At 64.1% G+C, this 18,532-nt stretch overlaps 1 protein-coding gene across 4 annotated transcripts; it reads right to left on the minus strand.

The window, feature by feature from the left end:
• Nucleotides 1-3,727: 3,727 nt before the first annotated feature.
• DRG2 (developmentally regulated GTP binding protein 2) lies at nucleotides 3,728-18,082 on the minus strand. Of its 4 annotated transcripts, none has more exons than XM_082440270.1 (13): nucleotides 17,888-18,082; nucleotides 14,382-14,537; nucleotides 12,749-12,879; nucleotides 12,160-12,220; nucleotides 10,830-10,920; nucleotides 10,203-10,275; nucleotides 9,997-10,087; nucleotides 9,257-9,354; nucleotides 8,941-9,017; nucleotides 7,805-7,893; nucleotides 7,026-7,084; nucleotides 4,790-4,827; nucleotides 3,728-4,426 (listed from the first exon to the last, which is right to left on the minus strand). In XM_082440270.1, exons 1-13 carry the CDS (start codon nucleotides 17,949-17,951, stop codon nucleotides 4,387-4,389), a joined length of 1,068 nt encoding a protein of 355 aa, XP_082296396.1. In that variant the 5' UTR covers nucleotides 17,952-18,082; the 3' UTR covers nucleotides 3,728-4,386. The 4 variants fall into 4 exon arrangements, with proteins under 4 accessions (XP_082296396.1, XP_082296394.1, XP_082296395.1 ...); XM_082440268.1 differs by having other exon boundaries at nucleotides 4,774-4,827; nucleotides 17,888-18,078; XM_082440269.1 differs by having other exon boundaries at nucleotides 4,774-4,827; nucleotides 12,749-12,838; nucleotides 14,377-14,537; nucleotides 17,888-18,076.
• Nucleotides 18,083-18,532: the final 450 nt, after the last annotated feature.

Genomic DNA, 18,532 nt, shown 5'->3' on the forward strand with positions numbered 1-18,532 from the left:
TCCTATGGCTGGGCTGGCCGCTCTGAGCTTCGGTCTCTTCATCTGGACAGCGGGCTTCGGAGCCCAAAGGTGCCTGCCTGAGGTTCACTGCAGCCCGGTGAGTCGCTGGCCACCGTCCAGTGCTGGCCTCCCAGCTGTTCTCCTGGGCAAACCCCAGGCCGCCGAGGACCCCCAGTGTGGGCAGGCAGAGGTGTGGCTCCGGGCGGTGTCCCTGGGCCCCCCTCCCATCCTCACTTTCATCAAATGTCACGTGGAGCCGGGGGGTGGGGTTGCACCCTGCAGTCTCTAAGGGGAGCCCCCTTCTCTGGCTGGTTCAGGGTCCCGCCTCCCTCTTGGGGTCCCCGGCCTCTGCTGCAGGCACAGAGCAGGTGTCAGGGAACAAGTCTCTCACTCATTCGTGTGTCACCTGCCGCATGCCAGGCACCGTACTGGGCTCCACAGGGCCACAGAGTCGAGCAGAACCAGGCACGGCCTCCGCCCCCACTCAGCTCCCAGTGTCCAGGGGACACGGATGTTAAGTGAAAAGCCACACCAACGAGGGGGGAGCTACAGCCATGGGAAGAGCCGTGAAGGCCAGGCCGCGATGCAGGTGGGCGGACGCTGCATGGGGAGGCCAGGGGGTTCCCTGAGTTTCTGACCCTGAGCCAAGATCTGAGGGATGAGGGAGCTAATCAGATGGAAGAGGGAACAGTGTTGGGGCAGATGGAAGAGTATGTGCAAAGGCCAGGTGGTGAGAGAGGTGGAGTGACATGGGGCATGTGGAGTGGCAAGCGGCCAGGATGGCAGGAGGGACCAGCCACGTGAAGCCGTGGGAGCTGGGGTCGGACTGTGGTCTCCATCTCTATGGCAGCAGGGAACGTGACAGGGCTTTGAGCTGTCAGGGATGCTGCGAGCAGGTCTGAAAATAAAAGTAACCAGCACGGCCAAGCTTTCCGACGTGCCGGGCTCAGGGCCAAATGCTCTCCCCCAGGATCTCACTGGATCCTCACAGTGTGTAAGGTGGGAGCTGCCCTTCCCGCTGTGTAGATGGAGGGTCTATAAAACAGGTGTCAGGGAGGTTAGGTCGCTGAGCGAAGGGACCACAGCGAGGACCCGGCCGCCTGGCTCCAGAGCGTCCTGCGCTCACCTGCAGCCTCACGCTGCTTCTTGCGTGGCCGTCCTGGACAAAAGCTTTTGGGCCACTGTGTGGAGGATGGGGCGCGGGGGACAGTGGCTGTGCCAGGGTCAGCTGTGGCGGGGGCCACGCTCAAGTCCAGTGGGCAGCCCCAGAGAGGGTTGTGCGGGGCCTTCGGGGCTGGCCTGGTGCCTGAGGCCAGGTGGGAGGTGTGGGAAGATGACAAGTTTGGCCTGAGACACAGAAGGTTTTGGGGTGACCGTGGGCCATCCGGGTGGAGAGCTGGGGAGGCGGTTTAGCCCCGCAGGTCGGCGGTGACAGGGGCGAGGCTGTCTAGGAGAGGGACAGAGCGAGAAGGGGGGACCCCAACTCCGGCCTTAAGGACTGTGTGCCAAGGAGGCGGGGAGGGGCTGCCGAGGAGGGGCCCAGGGAAACGACACTAGAAACCTCGCAGCTCCACAGCGGGTGGCATGTGGCCTCGGCAGGAGCTCTTCTGGCGGCACGCTGGGGAAGCTGAGGGCAGAGGGTGGACGTGGGGAAGCCAGGCCGTGACCGGTGGGGGGAGGGGGTGGCCACAGGGAATGATGCATCCAGGAGGAGTGTGTTTTCAGTGGTGAAGGCCCAGCAGGAAGGCAGCCGTCTGCACACCAAGGAGTGAGGCCTCAGGGCACCTCGATCTCTGACTTCCGGCCTTCAGAACTGTGAGAACATCTTGTCCATTGTTTAAGCCACCAGCCTGGGCACTTTGTTATGGTGGCCCCGGCCAGCTCACACAGACCCGCTGGCAAATCCTCAGGACAGACCCAGGAGAGAGCACGCGAGAGGCGTGAAGGCCCTGAGGTGGCCTCTCCATCGTGGAGGGAGGGGTGGCTGCAGATGAGTGTGGGGTGTTGGGAGTTTTCCAGCCGGGGTTCGAGGGGGCAGGGCCGGTTCAGAGGCTGTCAGTGGCACAGGGAGACGCCCACCCTGGGTGGTGTAAGCACCCACCCGGGGCCGGGCCAGATGGGATCTTGAGGAGGACAGATGAGCTTAGGGATTTTTGCCAAAGAAGGTTTCTGAGATGAGGAAGCGGGGAGTCTAAGCTGGAGAGGAAGGGACACAGGGACGAATACGGGGACGTGGAGGGACATTCGTGTCCTGAGCCCTTTGGCACCTGAGTCTCGTAAAGCTGCAGGCCAGGCCCCCTGGGAGCGCAGCCCTGCAGCCAGGGCAGAGGGACGTGTGGGTACTGCTGACCTTCATAAAGACAGGCCGTTTGAGCAGAAGGGACCTCGGGTCACCCTGGCCAGAGCCTCCCTGCACAGAAGGCCCAGGAGGATGAGTGATGGGAACGGGGGGCGCCTGGGGCAGGGGCTGACCTTTGGGGTGCACCTTGGTGGTGTGGGGCAGGGACTTTTGGGAGGTGTTGGGGGGCTTCACCAGCCTGAGGGGTGCCTCCCCCAGCACGAGGCGCTGCGAGAGGCCAGTTCATGCCGACCTACCCTCGCGCAGGCTGGACAGCCTAACGATGCTGACCACAGATCCAGGAGGCCAAGGACCCACCATAGACGCACAGACTGCCCTGGAAACAAGCCCACCCACGGGAGAGACGTGGGGGCCCAGTGACTGGAGCCTCAGACCCTGCCCCCCAAGCCCACACTGGCCAAGGAGGCCCAGACCTCTGGCCTTATCTCCATCCTTTCCCAGCCTGCTTGGGGGACACAACAGGCCTGGATCTGATGCCCTGTGAACCTGAGGCAGGAAGCGGCAGTGACCATCACCCAGGCAGAAACCCTCCCTTGGGACCTTGTGGCCAGGCCTTGTGGCAGGAGGAGCCAAGGTAAGCAGCCCACTGTCGCCGAGAGGAGGACTGCGCTGGGCATCGATCATGTCATTTTACAGATGAAGAAACCAATGCTGAGACAGTCGCAGGGAGCAAGGCCACAGCTCAGCCACCGCCCCCTCCCCCTCCCCCCTGCACCCCCCAGGGGTCCAGGGCCGGGTCACCTTACCTGGGTCCAGTGGCCTGCTCCCTGCCCGCATGCCGCCCCACGGGGGTCCTTCGGCCAGGCCCCAGGAATGCGGCCGCCAGTGGAGAAGCTGTGTCTGTATCATGGGCGGCAAGCCCAGCCCACCACGCTGCCCGCCTGGGGCCCCATGCATATTTAATAATGTCTATTATTCCTGTTTTGTCACCGGAAAGGAGCCTGAGCAGCTGACAGAGAAGCCGAGAACAGCCGGGAGAGCTGGGCAGTGGGCCTGCTCCACACCCCAACCCCCCAGGGCCTCTGCCCCTACCTGCTAGCCCAGTGCCTCCGAAGACCTGTTGCCACCTGCCCCAAAGGCTGCAGGGCCAGGAGGGAGTCTTCTCATGGGCTCAGCAGCCTCAGACTGGGGTTCAAATCCCAGCTCTGCGCTCACAAGCCGTGTAGCCGAGGGCAAGTCACTGCCCCTGGAGCCCAGGCTGCTCGCAGGCCCGCACGGCGCCTCGCACCCCTCCTCACAGAGGCCCCCCTGAACCCCAGGCTTGGGCCTGCTCCCCCGAGGCCCAGGCTCCACACGCTTACGGCTGCCCCGACCCAACCTGGCAACCGAGTTAGGCAAACTTACAAAACCGTCCTTAGTGAACAGGCATTGTTTCCACTTTTTATTTCAGGAAGGAGAGCCGAGAGATTGCGGGTGCAGGGCGGGGTGGTATTTAGAGAAGACGCAGAGCCCAGACTCCAAATCCCCCAGCCCAGGTGTCTGCACCGGGCTGGGTCCTGGGCTCTGTGCTGGGCAGGGGGTGCCCGGGGACGGGGGGCAGATAGGGGGTTTTGTCCTGGGCAGCGCCCTCCCTGAGAACCAGAGAAGCTGGCAGGAGCTGAGGGGCCGCCAGGGACCCAAGTAGGCCCAGCTCCCCGCCCGGCACCAGGCCAGCCGTCTGCACTAGGCCCTAGCGGGGGGCAGGTGGGCAACTCGCTCACTCTGCACTGGATGGGGCCGGGGGTGGGGTGGGTGGCGGGGGGGAGACGGCGCAGGCCCAGGGACCCAAATAGGACCCCTTCCAGAGTCCAGTCTCACGGGAAACGCCGCCAGCCCAGCCCATCCCCAACCTCATCCCAAGGCCCCAGCATGCTCTCCACCATCTGCCCATTGAAGAAATTTCTGCAAACAGCAGAGACGTGAGAGGCCCCTTTCTGGGGTGCATTTGTATTTTCCCAGTTTAGGCTCCGGTGAGTCCCACGGGGGGCAGGGGCGGGGCCGCTACTTCTTCACGATCTGGATGACGTCCTCGTGCTCCATGGTGTGGGTCAGGCCCACCCGCTGCGGGCTGTACTTGGTGCTGGTGCCCTGAGTGGGGAGCGGGACGGGGGGCCACATCAGCCTCTGTACCCACCCGGCCGAGGCCGACAGTGTCACTGGAAGGGGGTGGAGGTGCAGGTGCAGGTGGGGGGGTCTAGAGTGGGGGTCCCAGCGCCAGCAGACCCCGCAGCCTCTGACAGCAGGACTCCCAGCGGTCCAGCCGGCCCAGATCCCAAAGCGGGAGGGGCCGTGTCCGGTCTGGGTCAGCATGCAAACCACACACCCCGCAGAGCAGGACTGACCGACACCCCAGTCCCCACGCGGAAGGACGGGAGCTCCTGCCTGACCCTGGGGCTGCCCCGGGCGACCCTGCCCACCTCCCGCCCGAGACTCACCCACACCAGCGCGTACTTGAACTGGCTGGCGAGTGACCGGTGGATGCGGTGGCACTGGGGGACGGGAGAGAGTCGGATGGTGAGCCCGGGCTGTGCCCGGAAGCAGCTGGGCCCAGGGCAGGTGCTCTGGCAGGTGGATGAGGGCGGCTGTCAGGGTCCCCACCGGGCCTGCCTCTCTCACCTCCTGCCGCCCTGACCCGGAACCCCCCACATAACACGTCACCCCCCCAGCCCAGGACGGCCCACGTCCTGTAGCACTCCCGAGTAGGGACAAAGGTCACAGGAACCCAGCGCTGTTAGGAGGCCCGAAGGGAAGAGAGCTGGGAGGGCAGCCAGCTCTTCCCCCTGAGAATGTGGCCCCCTGGCTGCACGGGCTGGGCGGGCGCGGTGGAGGCAGCCGGGGTGAGGATAGCGCAACGTCGCCTGTCCTCCACGTGCTCACAGCCTCACAGGCCCTGGGCAGAGACCAAATGCCTGAGCCCAGACATCAGGCCTGCAGGAACGTTTCCGGGGGGCCACCCTGATCTGGGCCTCCTCTGGGTGACCAAGGATGCGTGGCCACGGCAGAGGACACTGCCGGCAGGGACGAGCACAGACACACACACCCGTCCCGACACTCGCTGTTTTCTAGACCAAAAGATGAAATCTGACGGTCCAGGTCAGCTCTGGCCTGCAAGTGCGCTTGATGTTTTATTCAGCTTGCCCCCGAACGACAGAACTAGACCTGCCTGACAAGCTCAGGGTCACAGAGTTGCAGGGTCGTCCCGGGACCCTGGGAGCCCTCGAGGCAGGTGGGGAGGGTGCCCTCCAGTTTGCTGCAGGTCCCACCATGCCCTGGCATCCCTGACACCGAGGTCAGTAGGAGCTGTTTCCCAGAGCCTGCTCCACGGCTGTCCCTGGAGAGAAGCGTTCCTACGCACCTGTGTCTCTAGCAATGAGGGAGGATGGAAGGCCGCCCAAGGTCACCTTTTTTCTTTTTTAAATTTTTCAGCTGCACCGTGCAGCATGTGGGATCTTAGCCCCCCAACCAGCGATTGAACCTGCGCCCCCTGAAGTGTAAGCGCAAGTCTTAACCACTGGACCACCAGGGAAGTCCCCTAAGGTCATCCTGTTTAATACTGTTTGTGGATGGGAGACCCTTGAAGCCCACAGTGCCTCTCACCCCTGACGGCCCTGCCAGATCCTTTCTGCCCCGGGGCTTATGGCCCGTGACCCTGTGCAGGCAAGGCTCTTGTCAGCTGCACTAGGTGGACTGCAAAGGCCCCGGGGGCTCAGTTACCCCCAGATGAGGTTACCCCTCAGTGTTAGTATGTGGGCGCCAGGGTGCAAGCCCACGTCTGACCGGCTTCTCTACTTTGGGTCTGTGGTCGGCACCCAGGCAGGCCTGTGTGCACAGCATGGCACCTGTGACAGGTGAGCATCCAGGAGGGGCTGAGGCCCGGCAAGGCAGCCCTCGCTGGGACAAGATCCAGGCTCTGGAAGCAAGGCCTCCGCAGGCCCCTCCCCACCCTCTAGCACCTGCTGCCTTCGACGCTGCGACCCTCCGTGCCAGCTGGCAGCCGACGGCCCCCAGTCCACGTTTGCTCCCGTCGCGGGCCTTCGCGCCCGCCGCCCCACTGCCTGGAACAGACTTCTGCTCCCAACCTCTGCGGCTGTCCCGCCAGGTGTGGCGGGAGCCCCACGTCCTGACAGGGCCTGAGAGGGCCAGGGCGTGTGCCACCCCCCACTGCACTCCCCTCTGTGTGGGACTGTTCAGCTGCAGGATCGGGTGGCTGGCATCTGTTGACCCCCAAGGACCCCAGTTCCGGCTGGGTGCTGACGCTCCCTAGCGTGTTGGGTGCGCTGAGCCCCCGGGGGCGGAGCCGATGGGGCGCGTGGAGGGGCGGGCTGTGCGGGGGGCCGAGTGGGGGCAAGCATTGGGGAGACACGCCTGGGAACGCACAACCCAGAATCGTCCTGGGCGGCAGCTCTACTGACCGAACGCCTGAATGGCCCCAAGGACCCCGCAGCCCTGGCGGGACAGGATGGTGACGACCGCTTCCCAGGCATCTTCCCCGCGCCGGGCAGCGAGCCGAGTGCCTTACCCGCTGGACCCCATTCCACGCTGCCCCCTAACTGCAGCCGGCTGGCGGGACACGTGTCCAGCACCCAGTTGCAACGCGGCGGCTGAGGGCCGGGAGGACGTCAGGCAGGACCCCGGGCGATGGGCAGAGCACCCCCGACCCCGGCCTGGGCAGGTCTCCTCAACTCACCACGTGCTCCACAGAGGCCCCTTTCCGGAGGATGATGGCGTCCGTGAAGTCCGGCCTCTCTGCATAGACGGGCGGGGCGGGGCGGGGCGGGAAGTCAGCAGAGTCAGCGCCCACTGCCACGCAGCCCCCCTCCGCAGGAAACAGAGGCCCTTCCAGTCTCCGGCCTTGGCCTGCCCTTCCCCCACTCCCGGGCACACCCTCGCTAAGAGCCCTGAACAGACTTCTACAGCTTTGACTCAACACAGAAAATCAAACTACACCCCAGTCCAGCGTGCAAACTCCTGCAAGCCCATCAGCCACAAGAGCCCCGGCCGAGGGGTCCCGCAGGAGAACCCGGGCTGGACCGGCCCCGGCCGGGCAGCCTCATCTCCCTCTGTGGACACGGCCAGGGTCGATGCAAACTGCCCAAACTCGGCCACTAGGCCGTGGGGTGTGAGGCATGTGCACAGGGGTGGGATGTCGCAGAGGCCCGTGTGCCCCGTGCCCTAAAGCCTTGATGTAGCGTATGTCACCGCTCGGGGAGCCACCGCCGGCGGTGTCTGTCCCATCCCCACATCCCCCTCAAGACCAGCAGCCCCAGAACTCGGCATTCTTTGCCACAGGGGCTCAGGCCAAGGCCTCTGACAGGCTGTGGTGGAGGGTGGTGCCGGCTCTGAGACGGGAGAAAAGCCGTCGTGTAGAGACTGGCTGGGCCGGGGCTCTGGGCGCCTCGCGCAGGCTGGGCAACCCGGGGGAGGGGGAGGCCCGGCCGCCTCTTGGGCCGCGCGGCCCTGACTCACGGCCTCTCTTCTTGGTGTAGATGCAGGTCAGGGCCAGGTACTCCCAGAGCATCTCCAGCAGGTAGTCCAGGTTCAGCTTCATGCCGCAGCTGCCGGGAGGAAGGGGCCGGTCAGAGCTTCCAGGGCTCCCGGCACCCAGGCCAGTGCGGCCCAGCTGGCGCCCATGGGGCAGCACAACCGCAGGCCTGACGGCGCTTCAGCTGCCAACGCCTCTTGTCACTGTCACGTTCACGCCCAGCACAGCCTGCCGTCTCTCCGGGGCCCTGTGGAGGGCACAGGGCACCTGTGGCAGCTGGGGTGGCCAGAGGCAGCGGATGACAATGCAGAGCCCACCCCCCGAGCGGCCCAGGGCTGTCCGGCAGGGGTTTCAGCGATGCGGTGACCCCTGGCTTGGTCCTTTGCCGCTGTATTGCCCTGAGTGGGGACCCGCCCTCCCCTGCGATGCACGTGAGCAGGTACAGGGGCGGCCTGCGGGGCCCTGAGGATGGGGCCCGGACGCAGCAGCAGGAGGGGAGCTGAGCTGTCCTGCGGGAAGGACACCCGCTCGCCGCTGCTCTTCGTGGCCGCTAGGGACGCCCAGGAAGCAGTCCTCGCGTGGGCCCAGGACCCCCCTCCTCCCCAGTCCCCAAGGTCCCGCTCCCCAAGAGCCAAGAGTCACCGTGACGCTACAGAGCACCTGGGTGGAGCTGGGGAGCCAGCAGGGTGGGCACAAAGCCAGGCTGGCCCGACAGAGGGCCCCGCGGCCATGGCGGGCCAGAGCGCAGGCGGCTCCCGGGACCCACCCCTCTGAGAAGCCCCCACCCGAGGACTTCAGTCCCTTCTCCCTCCCAGCGGAGGTGACAGAAGCCACATCTTCCAGGGCCTCAGGAGCAGCGGGCTACAGCCTGGCTCCCTCTGGGGGTCTGCAGTTAACTGCTACCCACGAAGCCGCTAACCACTCTCACTCCCAGACCTTGGCGGATGAAGTCCTTCTGTTTTCTTAACCAGAGCTTACCCCATCACCCACCTGCCCCAGACAGGTTACGGGGGGCCTCGGCCAAGGTCACCAGCAGCTACCGGGATGGCCTCTCTACCCCGGGGCGCACAGAGGCCTGACAGATGGACTCCCGCTCAGAGAGGGCGGCCGCGAGCCTCACCTAATGACCACGCTGTCAGGTTTCCGGGCCAGGCGGTCCACTTCCTCCATTGAGATCTGGTCGATTTTATTATAAACCTGGGGTTGGAAAGGGGGAGGGGGTGTTGGGGAATGAGAGGAACAGAGCAGTGCGGCAACAGGGCCCCACCTGCTGACTCAAGGATGGGGAGAGGATGAAGGGGCCTGAGGCCCCCGGCCACCCAGAGAGGCTGGGCTGGCACTGCGGGGTCAAGCCCAAGGCGCCTGCGGGACTCAAGCAGCCCCTGGGGTGAGGGCTCCCCTCCCACATGGCTGCCCCGGGGGCTGGCACCACTTACATACAAGCAGGGCATGTACACGCGGTTGCCCATGATCACGTCTATAAACTCGTCCGGGGAGCAGTCTTCTCGGAAGAGCACCTCCGCGTTGAAGATCTCTGAGGGGCTAGGGTTAAGGGCAACCTGCACGCCAGCAGCCCCCCCCCCCCCCCCCCCCCCGCCCCAGCAGGGCCTGAAACAGCCGATTGCGAGATACACTGCCGAGAGGGACCTTAAGGTTACCTGCTTTCACGGTTTTACCGTTTGGGGAGCTCCCTCACTTTTCTCAAGGAAGCACAACGTGTAAGGGGTTCAATCAATATTTTAAATCTTTGCCGTTACAACAGAAGAAGCGACATACTTGCCAGGATCGCCAAGGCAGCCACAGTTCCAGAGCCCGGAGCGCTGGTCCCGCTTCCCCTACAACGCGAGCTCCCCCTGCGGCCACCCTGCCTCCGCTCCAACCCCCGCCCCCAGCCTGGCCACCCCCCACCCCCCGGGGTCTCCCCGAGACCTCCCCAGCCCAGGAGGCCCTGTCCCTCGCCGTCTCGTCTTCCTTCCACACGTGACCGGCCTCGTACCCTGCAAGGAGCCAGGAGTGCACAGCTGCGGCCCGGCCTGCCCGAAGCTTGGGGAGCGTGAGGCAAAGGGGACAGACGTGCCTCATGGGAGCTGGCCGCAGCTTTCCTGCGGCTTGGGCGGAGCTGGGTGGTGTGGGCAGTCTGCGTCACCCGGGCCTCTCGCACCCCCGGGAAGGATGCTGTACTCGTGCAAGATCAGCTGCACCAGCTTCTCTGAGCACTGCGTCAGCGTGACCGTCGAGTTGAAGGAGATGCCGCCTCCTTTCTTGGGCTGGAGGAGAGGGGGGGGGGTGATGCTGACGGCGGCAGCTGCAGCCCGCACTCCTCGCCCCACGGGCCGCGGCCGGTCCCACCCCCTCGCCGAGGCTCAGAGGCTGAGGCCTCACCTTGAAGTAGATGTTGGGCTTGTGCTTGTTGAGGCGGATGCCGACCGACCCCAGCTCCTTCTCCAGCAGGGACCTGGTGGAGCCCCCGTGGCCTTCACAGGTGCCCGGGGCAGGCCGTGCAGCCCCCACTCTCCACAGCCGGCCCTCCCGCACCCGCCACCAGCCGCCGAACGTCCCCTCCCAGCAACCAAAGGTGCTGAGGAGGAGCCCCAGACCCTCTGGCCGGTCCGAGGGGAGATCGGCTGGTGTGCGGCCAGGGTGCAGATTGGCCTGCTGTGCCCTCAGCCGCAAGCCAGGGCGTGAGCAAGGCTCTGCTGTTTGGGGCCGGGCTCCTGGCAGACTCTGGGCGGCAACGGGGCACCCAGGCCGCTGCAGGCAGGAGCCAGAGCCTGGGTGGCACGGCACAGCCCCATCCTCCAGACACAAGCCTCTCGGGGAGGCTGCCCCAGGCCGCCTGCACTGGGTGTAGCCGTGGACAGTCCTGCCACTGCTCCCACGTGGCAGAGGGCCAAGCAGCCCTGGGACCACCCACCACGAACTCAGGGACACACGGGCGGTAGCCGCAGTCTCCCGCTCCCCCCGCAGGGCCTTCCCAGGCTGTCAGCCTGCCCCGCCCCAACTGCGGACCTCTGCACCTCTCCCTTGGTGGCGTCCAGCATCATGATGACGACGTCGGCTGTGCGTGCCACGGCGATCACCTGCCGGCCACGGCCCTTCCCTGGTCAGGAGGGAGGAACGTGGTTACACAGCGACATGGGCAGGACCGCGGGACGCGCCCAGCCCACGGCGCATAGATTCCTGCCCCTTACAGACCCGCATGGACTCTGCCACGTGCCACCCCCGGGCTGGCACTTGTCTTGAGCCCCGTCTTACTCGTGGAAATGTGTTTTAGGAGGAACCCCGACACCAGCGCCTGGGGAGGAGAAGCGCCCCCCGCTGCCCCCCCGCCGTGGGCCCTGAGCTGGGCGCTCCTCCACCCGCAGAGCCACGCCGCGCAGTCGGTGTTGTCTGCCTGTTCCAGACACGGCAAAACCGAGGCCTGGCTCAGCAACACTCAGCCACTTGCCCAAGACCACAAAGCTACGTGGTTCCAGGATGTGACGAGTCTGCCCCTCCCGGAACCAGGGTTACAGAGAGAAAGCAGCAGACGGCACAGGGGGAGGGGCTGTAGGAGCCGCCACCAAGGTCAGACCCTGCCATCAGACAACCAGAGAAGGCAGGCACCAGGCCACGGTCACACAGCCACTTGGGGACTGAGGTCACAGCAGGGGACCCGGTGGTCTCCAGGGGCCTCCTGACTACAGCGGGTGAGCCTCCCCCGCGGGGGCCAGGCCTCCTACTGCTGGCTGGGATGGCAGGTTCCTGGGGGACCACCATCGCTCCCCACGCCAATCCAAGTAGGCAGGACCTCGCCCTGATGAGGGCGGTGGGCATGGGACCCCCAGGAGGAGGCTCCAACTCCAGTCCCGCACTCCACAGGGGCACGGGCAGACGGGCAGACGCTCAGCCGTCCGTCCCCGCGCTCCTCCCGGCCGTGAGAAGGAAATGACGACACTCGCTCAGTCACAGGGGTGTCAGAGGATTAAGCGAGCCAACGGTCCGCACGGAGCTGGCACCTGGCAAGGGAGGGATGACCCCAGCGGGCAGCCACCCGCCACCAAAGCCGAGGGCGTGTCCCATCTCAGAGAACAGGGCTCCACTGCCATGCGCCCATCCCTGGCGGGGTCCACCACACACTGGACGTGGGAACCAAAGCTGCCTGGTGAGCCGTGTGACCCTGGGCAAGTCACCCACCTCCTGGGCCTCGGTCCCCTCAGCTCTGAGGTCAGAGTCCCTCGGGAACAGAGCACTGGGCCCTGGGAGGGGCTGTGAGCCCAACCCTCCCGTCAACCGTCCCCAGGCGCCCACAGGGGGGCCTGGGCTCCACCCCGCCCCCACCACCTGCTCCCCCTCCCACCTTGTGCTGCGCCTTCAATGATTCCAGGAAGGTCCAGGAGCTGGATGTTGGCGCCTTTGTACTAGGATGCAGGAGAAGAGGTAAGGCGGGGCCGGCGGGCTGCGAAGGGGCCTCCCGGGCCAAGTCTGAGCCACGTCCCCACCCCAGCCAGCCTGGCGCAGACCATGCCCCACGAGCCGAGGGGCCGCCTGGAGGGCGTGCGCTTCTATAAGCCCCCAGCAGCCACTGCTGACGGTAAGAGCTCCTCACAGGGAAACCACCTCGCGGAGGGAGGCCCACGGCCACAGAGCCCCAGCTGCCCAAGGCTCCAAAGCTTCTCGGGGAACAGAAGGAGCCAGCCAGCCAGCCACAGGTGACCCGAGCCGGGGCGGTACAGGGCAGTGGGGCACAGAGGGGCACCGACGAGAGCTGTGCATGCTGGCAGACTCTCGGAACCAGCCAGGATTACAGGACGGGCCAGGCGTCTCTGGGGTCCTGGCAGCCCCAGCCCCCAGCTCAGCCCAGAGCCTTCCCCCACACACCACACACACACGACACACACACACACACGCTCACCCTCCCTCCTGGGATCCGGCAAACCCCGACTTACTTCAATGACCCCAGGGATGCAGGTCAGGGTTGTGAACTCATAGGACGCAGCCTCACTGGCCGTGGAGGTCATCAGGCTCAGGAAGGTAGACTGGGAGAAAGCATGTCGTTGCAGCGGGGGTCCTGCCCCACCTCCAGGAGAAGCCCAGCTGTGGGAGCCTGCGACGCAGGGAGACCCCCATCCCCCCACTGGGATGTGACGAGAACAGCTGGAAAAGTCACCTCTGGCCCTGCCTGGGGGGTTCCACACCACAGGGCCGCCCTGTGCCTGAGGCCTCAGGCCTGCCTCGGGTGGACACAGGGACCTGGTTCCTAAGGGGTTCCCCCACTACACTGGGGCCCATCCCCAGCTCCACGGACCCTCCAGACCCTCCTGGGCCCAGAGAACCTGGAGCAGGTGTCGGTCCCACGGCACACAGCGGCTGCTCCCAGGAGGGCACGGAGGCAGGGACCCTCCCGCCTGAGAGCGCCGGCCGGTGGCGCGGGGCTGCGAGGGAGGGAGGGGAGCGGGGAAGGATCCGGATGGGACCTCGCGGCTGGCCCACGGTGGGAGTGGGGCCACACTCGGCCGGGACTGAGAGACCCGGCCTTCGGTCCTGCTTCTGCTGGGGACCCTGGACCTCGTCCCGGTCCCGACCTCGTGAAGAAGGTGACAAGGCAGGGGGAGCGCGGCGAACACAGTGATGGACGCTGTGGCCCAGAGGCCAGCAAAGCAGCGGGCAGTGCCAGGAGGGCAGCCCAGCACGGCCCGGCGCCCACATCCTAGTCAGCCGGAAGCCGGGGCACAGCTCACTCACACGCCCTCAGGCCCCTGGAACCCAAAACAGGGCTCATGAAAGAATCACAGGCCTCAGATCACAAAGTCTCTGCCCAGGGGGCCTCTTGGAAACTGGAGGAAACGTAAAAACCTGGTGGGGTAGACAGGTGTGGACAGACGGGCGGCCCTGAGAGCCATGGTTGCCAGAGGCCAACCTGGGGGATACCCTCGAACCTGTCTGGCCCCTGCAGGAGGGCGGCCCGCGCCCTCCCGTGCTCAGAGAGCCCAGATTCCCAACAGGGCCCAGACCCCAAGGGCACAGCTCTCGGTCACTAGAGTGGCTCCTCCCGGCCTGGGCTTCTCACCCGGGAGAGAAGGCCTTGCAGGCTGGAAAGTAAGATCAAAAGAAAAGGCTAAAACGAGCGAATCCACGGCAACACCCTAGGAGTCAAAGCCTGGCTGTGCTCGCCGGCCGCCCGGGGGTCACACCGGTCAGTTCAAGGCGCCCCGCCACCCTCGCTCCCCGATGGCCTCCGCCTCAGGTCCTCTCCTCGGGGCTCTGCTCACACACCTGCTCACAGGGCAGCCGCCCCGCTCCACGCGCCTGCCCTTTCCCTCTCCTCCGCGAGCTCGGGGCTGAGTGGGCAGGGGCAGAACGTGCCCGGCACGAGGCGCACACTCAGTGAACGTCTGTGCTCGGGGACAAGGCAGAGGCCAGCGGGGCCTCTCCTGCTGGAGAGTCCCCGCCGGGCCCGGGGAGGCTGGCTCTCCTGCGCCCCGGAGCCGGCTCAGAGAGGAGGGAGGGGGCGCGGCCGCGGCAGAGCGGAGACCAGCCATCTTCCTCCCCGAGGCCTGCGGTGCCCATCACTGACCTTACCCACAGAGGGGAAGCCGATCAGCGCCACGCGGGCGTCGCCCGACTTCATGACATCGAAGCCCTCGCCTTTGGATGAGGACGATTTGGAGGGTTCCAGGAGCTGGGCCCGATACTTGGCGAGTTTTGCTTTCAGCAGGCCCAGGTGATACTCGGTGGCTAAAAGACAACACAAGATGGAAGGTGAGTGTCCCGGGTGGGTTGGGAGGGTCCCGTATGCAACCAAATACACGCAACCGAATGCGGGCCGGGACCCTCAGAGCCAGACAGCAACCGACAGACAGACACGACCCAATGTCAGCGGTTCTCAGCCAGGGCGGCACCACTCCTGGGGGCATCCTGGAGGGCGTTTTCAGGTGTCGCTGCAATGGTGAAGTGACGGTGAAGTCTTCACGGGCACTTATCAGGCAGGAGCCGGGGAAGCCCGCAGCTCTACAAGGTGTAAGTCAGTCCAGCAGAGCCAAGAACTGTCCCGTGTCACAGGGCCACAGAGGGAGCCTGGATTAGGACCTCTGGGGCCCAGAGCCTCACAGGGCATTTTTACAGCGTTAACAGACACTGACGTTCCCAGGAGTGAAACTACTGTGTATGCTGAGGGAAGACTGTGGCATGTTTTGTTTGAAACTTCACCTAGACGGGCTTGCCTGCTTGGGACCCCAGGCTGCCAACAGGGAGGCCTCGTGTAGGGGACGTGAGCCACCCACACGACACGCCTGCACCGTCTGCACTGTGGCTGCCACATGCCCGGTGATTCTGCCCAGAGCTGCAAACACCTCACCGCCTCCTTGTAACTCCACTGTATCTTGGCTGTGCCCCTACATTCACTTATTGAAATAAACCCTATTTTAATTCTAAATTACTTTCCTTTTTCTCCTCCTTGATATCGATTTTTTCCAAATTCTCATGTACATAAGTTACACTACTGATGGGGAGCTGCATTGCAGGGCGGCAGAGCGGGGGTACAGGACCTCAGCTACATGTCATGTCGCTGTGGTCAGGTGACCGGCCCGGCCACGTCCCGTCTCCACCACTGTCCCTCTCATTCGCACAGGCCAGCCGCCCATTCTCGCCTCAGGACCTTTGCACTTGCTACCCCATTTCAACCTCATCTTCCCAAGGCTGGCTCCTTCTCAGCTCAATGTCACCTCTTTGAAGAGGCCTCCCCTGCCCAGTCACACAGAGGCAATGTCACGCAGAGCTTCAGAGCCTGTGTTGGAATTCCATCCTGAAATTCCGGGCCATTTTACTTTGGAAAAGTTACTTAACCTCCTTGTGCATCAGTTTCTTAATCTGCAAAATAGGGACGTCAGCAGCGGTAACGACTTCAGCAGATTTCTGTGATTAAAGAAAGCTCTGGGAACAATGACCAGCACATAGCAAGCTCTCAATACAAGTTGGTTATTATTACTGTCTGCAGTAACCCCCACCCCTGCCAGGCCCCTCGCTGGTCCCATTTGTTGTCTTCATGGCTTCTCAGCACCATTTGAAACTAGAGCCGACCCTGGAATAACACGGGTTTGAACTGCACGGGTCCACTTATACGGGAATTTTTTCCAGTGATATCACAGTGCTGCATGGTCCACGGTTGACTGAATCTGTGGATGCGGAACCGTGGACATGGAGGGCTGGCTATCGGATGCGGCATTCTCAGATCGTGGGATCTGTGGTGGGTCCCGGAAACAATCCCCCCTCCTCCCCCATACCGAGGGACGACTGAATCTTGTTTCTTTGCTTCCCTCCCTCCAGAAGGGCAGGATCCCCAGCTTCCGGTGTGGTGCTCAGGAAGTGTTTTGGCAAGTGAATGAGTGAATTGAGGGCAGTGAGAAGTGGTCAAGGACAGGCTCAGCAAGTCAGGTTCACGTGGTCCTTTCTGTCACCCCAGCGCATGAGACTCTGAGCATCTCTGAAGGGAAGGACTAGGTCTTGATCCCTTAATCACCTTGACATCCCCTCCTGGACCACTGCCAAAGCGGCAGCATCTCAGGCCTCTCCGCTACTTTCCTTGAGCCCCACGGATGATACTCCACAGGGCAGCCAGGGGGAACTTTTAAAACAGAAGTCTCTGCTGCTGAACACCCTCGACTAGCTTCCACTGCCCTCAGAACGCAACCTGGACTCTTTCGCATGACCTACAAGGCCTACACGACTGGCCCACTCCTTTCCCATCCTGCACTCCAGCCCCAGACCTTCAGCTCCTTCAACAAGCCAAGTTCATTCTTGCCTCAGGGCCTCTGCACCAGCTGTTTCCTCTGCCAGGAACAGTCTCCCCCCAGGTCTTTGCATGGCTGGTTCCTTCTTCTCATTCTGGTCTCAGCTCAAACGTCCCCACCTCATGGTGGTCTTCTCTGATCATCCCACCTTAGTAGCCCCAGCCCCTACCCCGACACGCTTGCTACACCACCCTAGTTTGTCTCCACAGCGTTTATTATTGGCTGAAATTATCTTGTGTACTCAGCTACCAGTTTACAGAGGGTCCACTGAAAGGTCAGCTCCATGCGGGCAAGGATGTGCCGGCTGTTCACCGCTTTAACCGCAGTGCCTGGCACCTAGTAAGGGTTCCGCAAGTATTTACAGAATGAGAGTGAAGGAAGCCCCCCCAACTTCACAGCCAAGGGAGGACAGACACTGAGACCAACCACCGGCTTGCTTCCTGCTCCTGCAAACCCACAGCAGGGCTGGTCAGGCACTGGGCCTCGCCCACCACAGCCAACCGCATCTCCCACTACTGCAGACCCTCCTTCTCATCTAGACTCTTCTCCTCACTCTCCCATGAACACGCCGTGCTCACCTCAGCTCCCGTGCCTTTGCCTCAGCAGTGCCCCTCTCCTGGAATCCCCTCCCCTCAACCAGCTCAAGTCCCACCTCCTCCTGGAAGCCTTTTTGGGTGTCACCGGTCTCCTCTCCTCACTGCTCCTCTCCTCTGAGCTCCCGCAGCCCTTACAGTCTGCGCCCAGATCTGATGCTTCATCAAGTGCTACCTACGCTGCGGGACTCACTTTAATACCGAGTGCTCACGTGCATCCAGTGCTTTGCAAACAGAATCTGGTTTAACTTAGTTGTGAGCTAAGAGGGGGCACGGGGTTATTACCCTCATTTGCAGAGGAAGACACTGAGGCTCACTGAGGTGAGGTGACTTCCCAAGTTTTCACAGCAGGTACGAGGTGGAGCCGGGGTCCAAACCCAGGTCCGCCAGACTCAAGTCCTGACTGCCTCCACCCCACCGAGGTGCTCCGGGAAGCTGGCGAGGCTGTATCTGTGTGTGGGGGGTCTCCTCCTCGACTTTCCCCCACAAAGGAGCAGTGCGCCAATCCACCAGGCCCGCCCGCCAGGAGACCCGGCTTCGAACCCCGACCCCGCCTCTCCGGGTCGGATGCTTGCTCCGTATGCTGGGGTTCTCTACTCGGCCCCCAGGTCTGGCCCTGATCCGCGCCCTCGGGATCCCGCCCGGCCCCTCCGGCTCCGGCAGCGCCCCCCGCCCGCCGCAGACGCCCCGCCGGGCCGGCCCTCACCCTTGTTCTTCTGCGTGCGGGCGATCTCCTTCTCGATCTCGGAGATCTTCTCCAGGATCCCCATGGCGGCGGCTGAACCAGGCGCACAGGCGAGGCACACTGCAGCGGCTCCGCGAACTCCGGCCCGTCAGCGGCGGCAGATCAGCGTGCGCCGGAAGCCCACCGAGAACGGCGTCCGCGTGTGCCCGGCGCGCCGGGATTCAGAGTCCGGGCGGGCGGCGTCGAGCGCAGTGCCAGACGCTATTGGTTCCGCCCGCTGGGCCGGCGGGGCTGGGGAGGGGTGGGGGATGGGCTGGGCCGGGCCGGGGCGTGGCCAGGCCGGCGGGGGCGAGGCCAGGCGAAGATGTGCAGGAGCGGGGCGTGGGAGATCCAAAGGGACCCTCCCCCGGTGGACTCCGCACTGCGGGCCCCCAGCGCAGCCGACTTTGCTGGTGTAAAGAAAAGGCGCTGAGCTGAAAGTCTGGTGGCTTATTTTGTGTCGAGGTTAAATGCGGGTCCCCAACCTAGCCTTACTACCTGCCAACAGATGCCTCCTGATAGGACGCAGTATAGACAGCACCTGTTATGCGGAATTCTTGCCAAAAAATACTGTCTGAATTTAGACCCGAGGAAACATCAGACAAATCTAGAAAGTGGTACATTTTA

This window comes from Balaenoptera physalus (assembly GCF_965194825.1).
Source record: "Balaenoptera physalus genome assembly, chromosome: 20".
NCBI lineage: Eukaryota > Metazoa > Chordata > Mammalia > Artiodactyla > Balaenopteridae > Balaenoptera > Balaenoptera physalus.